This window comes from Corvus cornix, chromosome 4 (assembly GCF_000738735.6).
Source record: "Corvus cornix cornix isolate S_Up_H32 chromosome 4, ASM73873v5, whole genome shotgun sequence".
Taxonomy (NCBI): Eukaryota; Metazoa; Chordata; class Aves; order Passeriformes; family Corvidae; genus Corvus; species Corvus cornix.
Window position 1 is genome coordinate 575,119 of NC_046334.1, and position 13,636 is coordinate 588,754.

Sequence of the window (13,636 nt, forward strand, 5' to 3'; positions counted from 1 at the left end):
CTGGGAGGTTCTGGCTATTGGGAGGGGAATCTGCAGCCCAGTTTCAAATGTGAAAGCTTTAAAGGAGCGATGTCTGTAGAGGCTGCTGCGTATGTGCTTGTTACTGACACCGCGTGCCCTTTTTTGGGAGGCAAACCCTACCTGCCAGATCATTTAAGAGCATGAAATGAACCTACAACACCTGGGATGGAAGAAGAAAGAAATTCCTCAAGTTTAAACGCTCTCTGACTCGCCATCCCCTTAGCCTCCTAAGCAGGGCACTCCTGCTTTTATCTCTGTTCCAAATCCCACCGCAGGCCGATTGCAACTGAACTGGACATGACAGAGTACAAAGGGTGACATTTACAACCTGTCCTCGGCTTATCTGGCCCCCGGAGGCGTGGTGGCCTGGCCAAGTGAACCCCTGGGGCTGCCTGTCCAAACGCGTTATCTCAGCACGAGGCAAGCCTGGGTTGCAGTGACCTGCTTGCTCAGCACCTGTGGGCAAGGCAGGGAACTGGCTCTCTCTGCCCACGGGCAGCAGAGATTAAACAAGCTCCAGGGAACCAGGGAGAGGCTTCCCTACCTCTTCAGGGAACGCTGAAGTGGTTCAAGAACACTTTGTGCCAGTCTTGGGTACGGCTGCAGATGGTGCTTGGTCCTTCTCCTTCTCAACGCAGACTCTACAAGAGAAAAAGGAAGTTCAGTTCATTAGAAACTAACCCAGGTGGGCAACAAATATCAGCCGTGGAAAGCCCCAGCCCAAAAGAGAGCCCTGGGAATAGAAGCAATGTTGATCAGCATGGGACCCAGAGCTCTTGGGAAGTGATTTTCAAAACTGTGTCAACACTAAGGCTTGAGATGCTGCTTTAAGGGCTGCGGCTTGACTGCACAGGTCTGTCTTTATGCCAACTGAAAGACACTGTGACGTGCAAGGGAAACACATGAGTGCCTATGGATTGTAGCAATGGGAGTGGGATCCAGCAAAATCAATTGTTTTCACAAATTTTTGGTATATTGGCATTTGACTCAATTTTATTCTCTTGACACATTCCTCTTTTCCGCATCAATAAATGATAAATGCAGCCTGGAAATAATTTCTCTATTAATTCTGTCTCTCTCTGGAGACAGCAAAATGACAGCCACAAGAATTATAAACACATTTTCAATTACTAAAGCTTAATGGATGGAATCCTTAACCTGCTTTGCATTTGGATTTGGTCAATTGAAAAGCCACACCAGTTGTGACAGGAAAGGAACAGGCACATGTAAAAACTGTGATGTGGAATGCTGTGGGGATCAGCTGGAAATCTGATGAGAAAACCTACAGACAGATTTGTGGGCCCAAATTCTGTGCCTCAGAATCTTCCCCAAAACCCTTCCAATAGGCTTAACTTGTACTAATTAGCTACGGCCTCACTGCTCCAAGAGCAGGTTGGTTTTAGCTGCAGGGAATGACTGTCAGACTTTTGCATGAATTAGATATGGGAATGGTCTTTATAAGAAGTTTGTGTTCCTTTAAACTAAGGGAAAAAGTTCAACTGTAACTGCTAAGTATTGCTCCTCAAATTCACAAAACTTGGAATCTTGATGTTTGTGAGTGCCTCTTGGCCACATCAACTCTCTAAACCAATATGTAGCCGTGACTTTTAGTGGCTGAATGTTCAAATCTTTCAAGTGTAACAAGATTGGTGAGTCTTTCTGTTCAAGTTTCGACCCAGTATCTCTGAATATTTCATCCCACAGCCTGTAGAGTACTCCTGGTTCAGGAACCACAGGCACAAAGCTTCTTAAGGCCAAGAAACCTGCCCTTGTGAAATGCCTCGTTACACAAGGGCCCTTCTAACAGTGCAAGGGGCTCTGTTGAAGTCAAGACTGGGGGGGGTTTGTGTAATGAAATGAAATATGTCCTAGAAAATAGCACTGCTTTGGTGGCATAGGACCAGGAAATGTCTCTCTGGGGAGTTACCTGGAGTGAAGGGCATGATTTAGGTGGTGAGCTTTTCAGAAGAAAATTTAAAACATTTTTTAAAAAACTAATTAAGACATTAAAAGTGTCTTAAAGCAGGGCTATTTGCAACTCTTTGCAAATGAAGAGATGCTTGATTTGTGGCTGGTGTAAAAATAATCTTTTTTTGTAGAAGAGCGCCTTGCTAGTCATCTTACTGAGATCGAACAGTACTTTTGAAACCTTTCTTAATATGTAATTACAATGGCTGAAGTAAAGCCTAAAATCAACCTAAAATCAAGGGTGTTAAAGTCTAGATAAACGTCTCACCATCTTTCATATTCTTTCATACAAACTTTCCAAGAGCAATAAACAGGAAAAAAATCTGAAATATAGACTCTTTGCCCATATATTCTACTTAGAGTAGCCATTTGGTGTAGGGAGCACTACAGAGCTTTGCCTTATGGTAGTGACTAGCAGACAAGGACAGGTGCAATTTTATAAAGCCTTTATTTATTATTCTTTTTTTTTTTTTTTAAGTAAAGGAATTGAAAAGCACATAGTTTGACAAAACACAGAAGATTCATGAAATATTCATTCAGTACCAAAGGAAAAGGGGTAAGGGGTGGGAGAAGTTACATGGAAGGGTTTTTTTTCTTCATATTTTTCCCACTGGCAACCTAGATTGGAGAGACAAAAGGGAGTATTCTGTAAAATGGCAGCATACTGGTAGTACTTCAACTTTTTGTGCCCTGTGCAGTGGCAGATGATAAAATATTAGGGAAAGCAGAGGTGGTGGTTAAAGGGAAGCTGGATGCTTTTCGGGGATGAAGAAGTTAAGTGGATGGAAGAAGGGTGGGCAGGGAGGGGCAGACAGACTGACGGACAAATGTGCATTACTGCAGTAACCTACCTTAGGTTAAGCACCAATTCCCAATGTGGCTCTGCTCTGGACTATTAGGGCAGCACCCTAGGAAAAGGAACACAGACAGTTGTGAGAGAGCAACTAAGGAGCAAAGTAGCTTGTGCTTGAGAAGGAACTGTTAGAAACTTAAACTCGTGCCTGAATTATGGTTCAAATGATAATTCTAATGGTACTTCCTGACCCTAGAACCCACGTGCCCCTGGATGTTGGGTATCTTTCAATTTTGCCAAAGTAGAAAAGAAACTTTTGGAATGGATTAGAGACAAAATAATTCTTTCCTAAGTTTTCTCAATATATTTACCTATGCAATACTTCAGATATAAATAAAAAATAATTCAATTAATAAGCAGTTTAAGATATTAGTAATAGTTCTACTACATTATAATGAGGTTGCTACTGGAAACCTGGCAATGCAATATGGCTCTAGATAAACTTTTTCTGTGACATGATCAGCTGAACTCTCAATATATCTAATTGCTAGGCAGTTCTGAGAATTGATCCAGATGCACATTTTACTGGTAATCCAAGAGTTCTGTAAGGATCTGTAGCACAAAAAGAAGTTTATGTATGCTAGAGATAAAGTTTAAATTCTGCACATGGGTATTTTTCAACTGTGGCTTGTAGATACTTGGCTCTTCTGACAAGGCCCTGAAGAACTTCATCTAATCTAGGATTTAGATGTGCTTTGAGCATGTGGTTTGCCTAAATTACCTCCAGAACAACCTCTCTACGTGAAATTGTTCAGTGACTATCATCTGTGCAGCCAAGATGTACATTAAGCTCTGCACATTTATTTTAAGGGCACACAGACAAGTGACCATAGCAGTTTGCAGAACCACTTCTAGTGCACAGTTTCCAGGTTCCTGTATACGTGGTTTGGTTTTTTTTTTGGTTTGGGTTTTTCTTGTGTGTGTGTGTGGTTTTTTGTTTTGTTTCTTTTAAAAAAGGAGATAGAAAGTACCTCTTCCCCAAGGCACGCATCAATATCTGACTGCTTGCAGCACTTTTCCATCATGGCAGTGAAACCCCCAGCAATTGTCTTTAGTTGTTCTTCTGTCATCTGGGGCTTGCGCTTGATGAGGTTGACGAGCAATCTGAAAACAAAGCCACAAGACACAGTTAACGTTGCCTGCTGTAGTTGGATTCCCCAGTTTACAAGACACCATTCCCCCCCAGGCACAGCTCATTTATGAGGGTTTTTTTTGTCATGCCTAGATGAGCCTGTGCCTGTTGGTGACTCCTAACTTCCAGTCTAACACAACCATCTGTTTGCTTTGTGTTAACTCAGTTACAGGTGGGGAAAAACTTAGAGAAATGATCTGTATGTTGTCTTAATTAAGTACATCTCAAGACTTGCACAGGCAGCGGGCCTACATGAAACTGGTCAGTTAAGAGAGTGATTTTACGTGAAGAAAAAAATCCTATTTTTCCTCTTCCAAACTACATGATGTTATATGCTGACCAGGTCAGTGCAAACACATAGTTCCAACTGGTTTTCTCTGTCACTAGTGAAGCCCCAGTCAGATGACAAAACAGAGTGTCTGTAGCTTCCTTCTGCACCCCCATAAGTGCTACACTTCAAAAGCTTTCCTACAAGGTATTTCTTGGAGCTTACTTCAGCTGCCCTTCTTCGCGCTCAGCAGGAGGAGCACTGCACATTTTCTCATCAAAATTGAACATCATGGGGTCAAATGGTGGAGGCACATATTTGGTATCTACACCCATGGCAGTGAAACATGGTCTCCTGTAAGAGTAGAGTTCGTTGCAGCACTGTGAAACCTGGTCATTGATAGGGGTGCTCTCCTGCCTCTTGCACATATCTTCAATGATGATGCTCAGCTGAAAAGAAAAGGGCAAAGGTGAGTTACATCTTCCCAAAACCACAGGAACTAGGTGATGTTTGTGTTACGAGAGCACAGCTGGAAGAGGGAGCTATTGGATCTAACACCTGCTGGGAAATGGCATATGTTTGAAATTTAAAATAAATAGGTTTTCCTGGACTAAGGCATTTCTTCATCTGCAAACGGTCTGGGCATTGGGCTACAATCAGTAGGTTTGAAGGTTTCAAGACACTGCTTAGCTTTTCCAAATACTACCTGCCACAGTCTCAATCATGGAGTTCTGGGCAACCTGGTCCAGTGGAAGGTGTCCCTGCCCATGGCAGGCTGTTGGCACTGGATGATCTTTAAGGTTCCTTCCAACCCAGGCCATTCTATGGTTCTATGATTCCTGATTCTATGATTCTATGAACTTACTTTTGCTTTCTGAGGGAAAGCAAAGTTTAACTAAAATTTTCACAAGCTACCATCAGATAGCTATTTAGGCTCCCACATCCATTAAAAAATGAACAGACTGGGAATTCTGTTAGGCAGATGCTTACCATGGTGTTTATGAAAAATCACTGTGTTTGCTATCTCGCCAGAATTCAGTATTTTTGCAAACGGGAAAAATCTCAAAGAGAAGAAGGGAGAAGAATAAATCTGTGTACTCACATAGTGCTCAGAACAAGACATGCGTTTCTCCTCAGGAAGACTGCAGCACTTGTTGCCAACGGCTGTCATTTTCTTCCCAATTTCAAGCAAGGTGTCAGTTGATACCTGAGGCATTTTCTTAGTGTAGCGGACCAGAATTCTGACAAAGACAAATTAAAATGACTGTTAGTAGAGCATTCTTCAAATGTGAGCACATCTGGCCCACTGAAGGGAAAACAGAAGTGAAGATCAAATCAATCTGCCCAAAGCAGCCAGTGTAATTCATTACACTCCAGAATATTTATCATGAGCTGCTCACCCTTTAAGGAAGTCTGCCTCGCCATGGGTATTGAACAGCTCACAGTTTGTCTTCACAACATCCTCAGTTTCCTTGATATGCTTGTTCAGGTCCTCTTGCTGGAAACAAGTACAAACTTATTAGTAATATTAGAGCAGGACTTGCTGTTAACGATGCCTTAGGTTTTAACTTTTATATTTTTCAAATCCTGTACTGCTTAGTATGTAACTCTGAAACTTCATACAGCCTGTCAGCTACTGTCCTCTCATGCTGGTTGGACATAAAAAACCCTCTCTAGGTTTGCACTTCAAGGACACCTTGCTGTCCCAGGCCCCAAAATATGTAAACTAAAGCCTCTGACAGGGGGAGCAAACTGGGGATAATGACATCACTACCTGAAATTATAATTGGAGAATTAACCCTGATATGCAAATGGACCAAACTTATAAAAGTGTGAAAAACCTGCAACCCAGCGTCCATCTTGGGTGGAGCCCCTCGGAGGCTTTTGACTCCCAAGGTGTACCTTTGAAGGCCCATCAAATAAATACCTGCTTTTATTCTCATAATCTTGTCTAGCCTCTGTTTCCAGGTAGCCACTCCAAGGCATCAGTTACAGTCATACAAATGTAACTTTTGATCTCTTCTAAACCTCTTAACTACAAAATGCTCATTTTGCAAAGTTGATCACTTCCATATAGCCAGGATGGTGTAGGCAGGATTTGACTCCCTTGTGGGTCTTAAGTTCTAACAGAAATTTCCTTGAAAAAGGCAGCCACATTTTAAAAATTTAATTTAAATTAATTACCTGTTGGACTTACTTTCTAAACAGTGGGGGTTTATGTTTATTTGTTTAAATCAAGTAAATATTTCAAATTACTATCATCCATGAGGGGGAACATCTCTTGGCCAAAGCTTTCAGGGACTCAACTTATGCTGTGTCTTGTGTGTGACTGAGTTGCAGATCAGACTTAAGTTGAGGGGTCTCTTATGTGCTGGCCATGCACATTCCCATCACAATCCATGAGCAGCCATACTCAATGTAGGCAGTGGAGCTCAGAGTATAACTGAGCTATTAATTGTCAGCCTCAGGACAAGCAGAACCACTTCTGAGATACAGAGGCATCAGACAGCTGAGTGAGACTAGTCTGAAATACTGTAATGTGACCAATGAAATTACTCTGTGATCTGAGATAACCCTGTATCCTTGCCATGGGCCATGGACTGCTTCATCTTCCACCAGGACATTAACTTCCCTTGGGATTACTCTCTCCAAAAGCTTTCTGTCTGCTCTTCTGTAGGAGCTTCTCAACCCAATTCTTTCATGACAGGTACCAATCAAGCATTCTAGTCATCTGCAAACAAAGCTTTGCACCTACAGCGTTTCCGTAGCACTCAGCAGGGTTGTCTGTCTTGCAGCACTTATCCAGGAGTGTTTCATATCCCTTAGTAATCCTCATAATCAGCTGTGTGGAGAACTCGGGGTGTCTTCGTGAATATTCATAAACAAACCTGAAAGGCACGTGAGCAGACAGAGCTCCTGAATAATGTGCTGCTTTCATCAAGCACAGTGCAGTAATAACAAGGACATTTCCTCAGGTGGACAATGAGCTTGGAATGCTGTTGGTACTACTTACTCTGACAGGAATGCATCATGGTTTGGCTCATAGCTTTTACACACTTCCTTATCTTGAATATATTTTTCAACTAGAGAGGGAAGATTGTCAGGTTTGTCATCAAAATCTGCCTCTATGATGCACCTGGTCCGTTCCACTACTGGCTTCTCGCAGCAAGGCTTGATTTTACTTGAGAAAATATCTTGTTTAGAGCACAAAGAGGTCACGAGCTCTGACTGTAAAATTAAAACATAGTATCAGACAAGCTATGAAATTATAATTTAAAGACAGATTAATTGATCTGCTCTCTCCGCTTCAGACTCTTTCCTTTTCACTCACGTCACCTATTTACTTAGCGCTTTGCGAAAAAAAATGCTGCCTTCATACAAAGAGAAATAACTGGGGCATGAGCATGCCCTGTGTGTGCTGAACACGGTGTGCAGGGTGAATGGTTCCCTCCCTGATCCTAGAAACTCTGAGAATACAAACTCTGGAAAGCCAGGGCACATCACTGAGTGCTCTGTCACAGGGATGTCTGATGGATCTTGTCAGTCCTGATAAGATGCCCAGGTCTGAAAGAGGACAAAACATGATAAAACCCCAGAGCACTGGAACCAGCTGGCTCAACAAGTGTGTCCAAGTTTCAGTCAGCCAGGCAATATTGAAATCATCTCACTATTGCAGAGGTTTGTTAATCTGTTCTCTAGCATTCATTGGCACTACAGGAAAGCTGGATTAACGGCAGTACACTCGACAGGACAGGAGAAAAAATTGCAGCCTTTTTGCCTCTCCTTTCTTTTGCTTTATTTATGATTGAGTTGAAGTGAATAAATACCATCAAACAACCTCCCTGCTAAGTGTTCTGATTTCAGCCAAACACACTTGGTAGACTGTAAGCAACAGCTCCTTGTCCTCATGATCAGACAGGGCTATATCCAGAGCTGTGCTGAAACCTACTGCCAGTAACAGTCAGCTGTGCTGATCCTGAGCTTTTCAGTGCTTGAGGAACCTTCCAGCAGGGCTGAGTACAAGTTTAAGTTCCCTGGACTGTGAATGAGCAGCTGCACAAATTACTATCTCTAAACATTTTTCAAATATGCAAACATTGTTTAAAATAGTGAGTGAGCTTACCCAGTCATCCACACATTCTACCATGTCCCCTTCACAGCACTCTTTGTAGACATCCTTCACATCATGGACCATCTTAACAAGTTCTGGAAATGGAGCCTGGGGGTATTTCTGGCTCATACGAACAAGTTTACTGGGTAGAAAAGGAGAAAAAGACACTTGTTTTAAAGCACTGTAGGGAACAGAAACCTTGTAAGTCATTAACACATGATATGGTAGATCAGGATTGTTTCAAGAAAATACTCATTCTTCTCAACTTATTTCTGGTGGCTGAAAAAAAAGAGCATCAACATCTACACCAGTAAAGCCAGAAAGGAACAAATTTGTGGTTCTTCTGTTCTGCCTGAACTGTAAAACTCACACTCTAGAATTCCCGATCACTCTTGAGCGACTGGAAAGCACTCCAGATTACTTGGCACAGATAGATATAGTCCTGATTATACCTTTAAATCAAAGCTGACTACATCTATAAGATAGTCCTAGTCAATGTTAGTGTATCAGACTGGCCACAGAATGAAAGCACCTCTCAGTGCCCAGACAGATGATCCACTTATTAATTGTTAAAGCTTTTCTTTATCTTACAAACAAATGTTTTAACAACTGTGATTCTGCCAAATCTGACTTTTTGGTTGGCTTAAGGTTCAAACTAGCACCTTACTTTGCTGACTGTGTATGTGTCCATCACTGAAAGCTGTTGGCATTGGAACACACTGTAATCTCTGGTTCCGAGTGACACTCCAACAGTTAATTCTACATCTTCTGGACTGGTTCCAGAGATGGTTTCATTGCTCTGCAACTCTCACAGCTGAGCTTTTTCCTAGGTCTCACTCACAGGGTGACAAGCCTACATTTCATCCAAAAACGTGATTGGAACTTACCTTGCTTGGAAAGTCCTCTCACCATACTTGTCGAGGATTCGACATCCATGCTGCTGCTTCACTCCTATAAGCTTGGCTCTTTCCTTGATGACAACTGCCTGCGGTAACAGGACACACATTATCACATTAAACTGATTACATCCAAGGGATACAATTAATTCTGACCTGTCTCTTCAAGTTCTTCATGCAAAGATTTGCATAGACAGGAGAATTCTGCCTGTTTCTCACTCAGTTGCTTAGTGTTCATCCACAGGGACAAATTTGCTGTACCTTTGCATCCAAGCAAGCACCAATATCACTCTCTGGGCAACAGCTTTTAAGTGCATTTTCATACTCAGCAGCCAGACCCAGGATCGCTGGGGCATGCAAGAAGGGGTTTCTTCTTGCAACAGTATAGATGAAACTAGAAGGAAAAGGAAAGCGTAAGTTCCACGTTCCAGTGACAATAGCAAATGGCCTTAAACCTCTTGCAGCTTCTCTAACTTTTTCCTAGTTTAGAAATCTACTTTAGAAATCTAATTTAGTAATCTACTTTCAAAACATAATGCCTACTGATAGGAAATGCTCTGCTAAATCTCACTCTTCCCAAGGCAGGACTCAGTAACTGTGAGTGAAGGGTGAGCTCCTGATGTTGTCAGCCATCTGGTTTGATGTATAGCTGGTTTTTTAAAATGTATTGTCCAATACTGGAAAATTCTGATTTTCAGAGTGAAAAATACATCTATGGCCCTTTCGCCAAGATTTTATTGCCAATTTTTATTCTTCTTACTGTTATCTTTCTTCATTCTTGCCAATTACACCTATGGTAGTGGGAAGCTGGAGCAAGTAGGTTATTAAATCAGTACTGGAGACACGGTGAGTTTTCAGCAGGTTTGGGGAAGAAAAGTCATCCAAGATTTATGAAATGTGATCTTTAACCCCTGTTTCAAATGCAAAAACCTGCTCTTGCATGAAATGAGAAAATGTGATCAGGATAAGAAAGTAGAAGTGGCTGTTTTCCTTACTGTCCCAGGAGTGACACCCGTTCGTCCTTGTACTTGTTGCATATCACATCAGCAGCTGGTCTCTGGTATGGTGGAATGAAGTCTGGTTGGTGAACTTTGAAGGACAGGAAGCACTGATTTCTTTCGGGATCAGCTTTACCACAGCAGTCAGCCATGTCACCATATGAGTCGCGGAGCTTGTCAACTTGGCAGATTTCATCCAGGAAAATGGAGGGCTGTAAGGGAGGTGCCAGGGGTCAGAATTAGTGTTTATAGACAGTGGAATGTATTGTCTATTTATCTGCAAAAGAAAACCCAGGCTGAATAGTAAATATATTTTTACTGAGCAAGATTTAGACCATAAATCAAAATAATCTACTGCTTTTCACATAATTTTATAAAGTTTTATTTTATGTAGTCCGATATCAAAATGGTTCCAATGCTTTACTGAAAAAAAATTTATAATTTGAAATACTCTCTGCAAGACAGAGATACTCTCCTTTTACTTATAATTTGACTAAACTGAATTTTCAGATTAATTGAAGTAGGATTTGGAATTCTACTTGATGAGCAGTTTGGGAAGTCTTTAGGGAGAACTAATGTCTAGCTGAACCTGTTAGACATTCAGGGATCCTAAATACCTGCAAACTTCTTTTGTTACCTGATTTTAGAAGAATTTTTTCAAACCCTCATAAACTAAGTGCCTTAAATTAGCACACACACCTTTTCAAGTCACCCCAGTGTGGAAATCCACACGCTTGGGTCACTTTAATACCTAGAATTAGGCCTCTACGTTACAGCTGGGGTTTTGTACAAAATGCTAACGTTTATTTTCAGGCAATGCTAACTAAGTTGAATGTGCCAAAGCGTGGTGTTTGGTCTCCAATATATGGCTCCATGGATCATCTAGGCATTTCTCAAAGGCACAGTTTTAGAACCTGACAAAAACAAGTTCTCTAAGCACTAAAATCTGAGCATTGGCCAGTGACAATAGCCACACCCAAAAGGTTCAGGTATAAGTCCTCAAGGAGGGTGATCCTGGCAGCTGCACAGAGCGAAGAGAAATACAATACTGAAGGATTCACTGCCTACCAGTGGTTTTGAGCACTCGGGAGCATCCTCATTGGCCACACACTTGTGTGCCAAATCAACAACATCCTTCACCAGCTTAGACAGCCCCTCGTAGGAACATCTCTGGAGGTACTGGGCAAACGTGATCATGGTACTGAAAAGTTTGGAATATGAAAATGAGAAACATACCAGGCAATATTTTCAAACGTGCTTCTGAATTAAACTTGTTTGTTCAAATGACATGCACAAAGGCTAACTAGAACACCATGCAGAGCATAGTGCCAGATCCCACATCTGTCTTCTTCTCACCTCCTTTCTGAACATGTTTTTAACCTTCCCAATAACCTTTTTACCTTCCCAATAAAAGAAGCCTTGCATAATAAATTAGAAAAAAACCAGAAAAGACTGTGACTGGAGTTTTCTGTCACTTTTACCAGCAAACTCATAAATGCCATAACCTAAGCTGGATTTGGTCACTGAGATCTTCAGGCTGCCTTCTCTCAGTACTTATGTGTCTGTCAGGGCCCTCTGTCTTTCCCAAAACCAGTTTCAAATGAAAACCACTGAATTGTCTCAGAAAACCTGCTGCAGGTTTGTTTTTTGAGGTTGGTAGTTTGTTTGTGTTTTTTTCTGGCAATGTCTCAATGCAGCATAATTTCATTCTAAGGATATCAAACCTGTATTCCTCATGCCTATTTTATTTTCAGAGAAGGAACCAGAGGCCTTTTCACAAGGCTTGCAAGGAATTTTTTTTTCCAGAGTGCAATAAAGTCATTGTGACATTTGCAGGCCTTAAAATATTTCTAGGTTTTGCACAGTAACAGTAAGGGGCTAACTCAATGTTTCAGTGAGACATACACACTCCTTGTGAGCCCATACAGTGTGTCTTACTTTCCCTTTTCGGTACAATATCAAGAGAGACAGAAAAACAATCAGAAGCTGGAAGCTGAATGTTCACTTACACTGCCTTAAATGTCTCCTCCTTCAAGTCTTTGAAGCGGTGGGCAATCGGACTCTTGTGGTCTAGGAAGACAAACAAAGGGACAAGTGACGCTCACTGTCACACCGTCTGTGCTGGACCCCGAAAAATACATTCTGGGCACCAAGGGCCAGATTTTCACAAGGGTTCAGCATTCACCCAACTCTTATACTTAAGAGCGTAAGAATTTGAACTCTTTCTTGTTTGTTTGTCTGCAGATACCCAACTCTTATGTTTGCTTGTCTTTTTGAAGGAACACAAGCATATGATTTTCATAATTCTAATACAATATTTAACTCTGTAAGCAGCTACTTAATTCAGATGTTCAAAAAGACTGCTGGGACTTACTATCCAGGGTTAGCAAATGTGTCCTTTGAGTAACCACCACCACCAAACACTGCAAATAAAGCAATGTGGCTGCTGCTTGATTAGAGCAAACATTCTTCTTGGGAACACTAAGTTACTAGCTTGTCAAAAGACAGAACTTCCAAAAGCACAGTGCACCTGCTTTTTCCATGTTGGAAAGGAAGGAACAGATCCTGAGTCATTAACATCTGTTCATGCACCACATAGACGTTGCAGAGGGATGGCACCACACTCACTCGCCCAGTTAAGTTGTCCTGAGCGTCCTACCCATCTCCCCATTGTCTCTTCATTTAGTTTCAAGTCAATAATATTTTTCTGTTCAATATGGATCAGGCTCCCACAAATTGTGAAACTGTATTTAAAACGTTAAATTGATAGAACAAAGACTTCCAAGAGAACTAATTAGTCCTTTCTTACCTGCATCTCGTGCAGTTCTTTGCAGATTCCTGGATCTGGCAGAACTTAGGAGAAAAAGAAATGAAATTAATGCTAACCACTTCATGGTTTCAGGTTATGATGTGAGCAAAATTGCTCAAAAATGCTAGGAAGATTGAAAGAAGAGAATTTGCTTATATACCCTTCACTACCCATGCTTGTAAAATATTAACCCTCAAGCTGGCATTTGTAGATTTCCATTTGGCCTGAAGAAGATTACAAAACTTCAGCTGCCCTTGCCAAAAATTAATTTGATATTAGTTATTTATTCTGTGTTGTTACTCTGGGCCTTTTTGTCCTGAAGAGGTTGAACCTTCCAGCACCCAAAAAAGATAAAAGTTTTGCGTAAATTTCCTTATCAAATGACAAACAAGGAGTTCAAGGCATCAGACAAAAAAGTCATCAGGGCTAATTCTATAGCCTTTATTTTGCTAGTATTTGTTCAAAAGCAATGCATGTTGGTATTGTATAGTAACAACTCACTCAGATAGGACTCAGTCCACTTGACATTAGAGAATTTTAATTTTAAATCACTTTGTTAAGATGAGATGGCTAATCTAGA

The 13,636-nt window shown here is 41.3% G+C and overlaps 1 protein-coding gene across 1 annotated transcript; it reads right to left on the reverse strand.

The window, feature by feature from the left end:
* Window positions 1-2,418: 2,418 nt before the first annotated feature.
* ALB (albumin) lies at window positions 2,419-13,188 on the reverse strand. The gene is made up of 15 exons (XM_039550941.1): window positions 13,057-13,188; window positions 12,257-12,317; window positions 11,316-11,448; window positions 10,245-10,459; window positions 9,511-9,643; window positions 9,241-9,338; window positions 8,366-8,495; window positions 7,256-7,470; window positions 6,998-7,130; window positions 5,643-5,740; window positions 5,345-5,483; window positions 4,468-4,691; window positions 3,814-3,946; window positions 2,841-2,897; window positions 2,419-2,607 (listed from the first exon to the last, which is right to left on the reverse strand). The coding sequence occupies exons 1-14, from the start codon at window positions 13,139-13,141 to the stop codon at window positions 2,847-2,849; spliced, it is 1,848 nt and encodes a 615-aa protein (XP_039406875.1). The 5' UTR covers window positions 13,142-13,188; the 3' UTR covers window positions 2,419-2,607; window positions 2,841-2,846.
* Window positions 13,189-13,636: the final 448 nt, after the last annotated feature.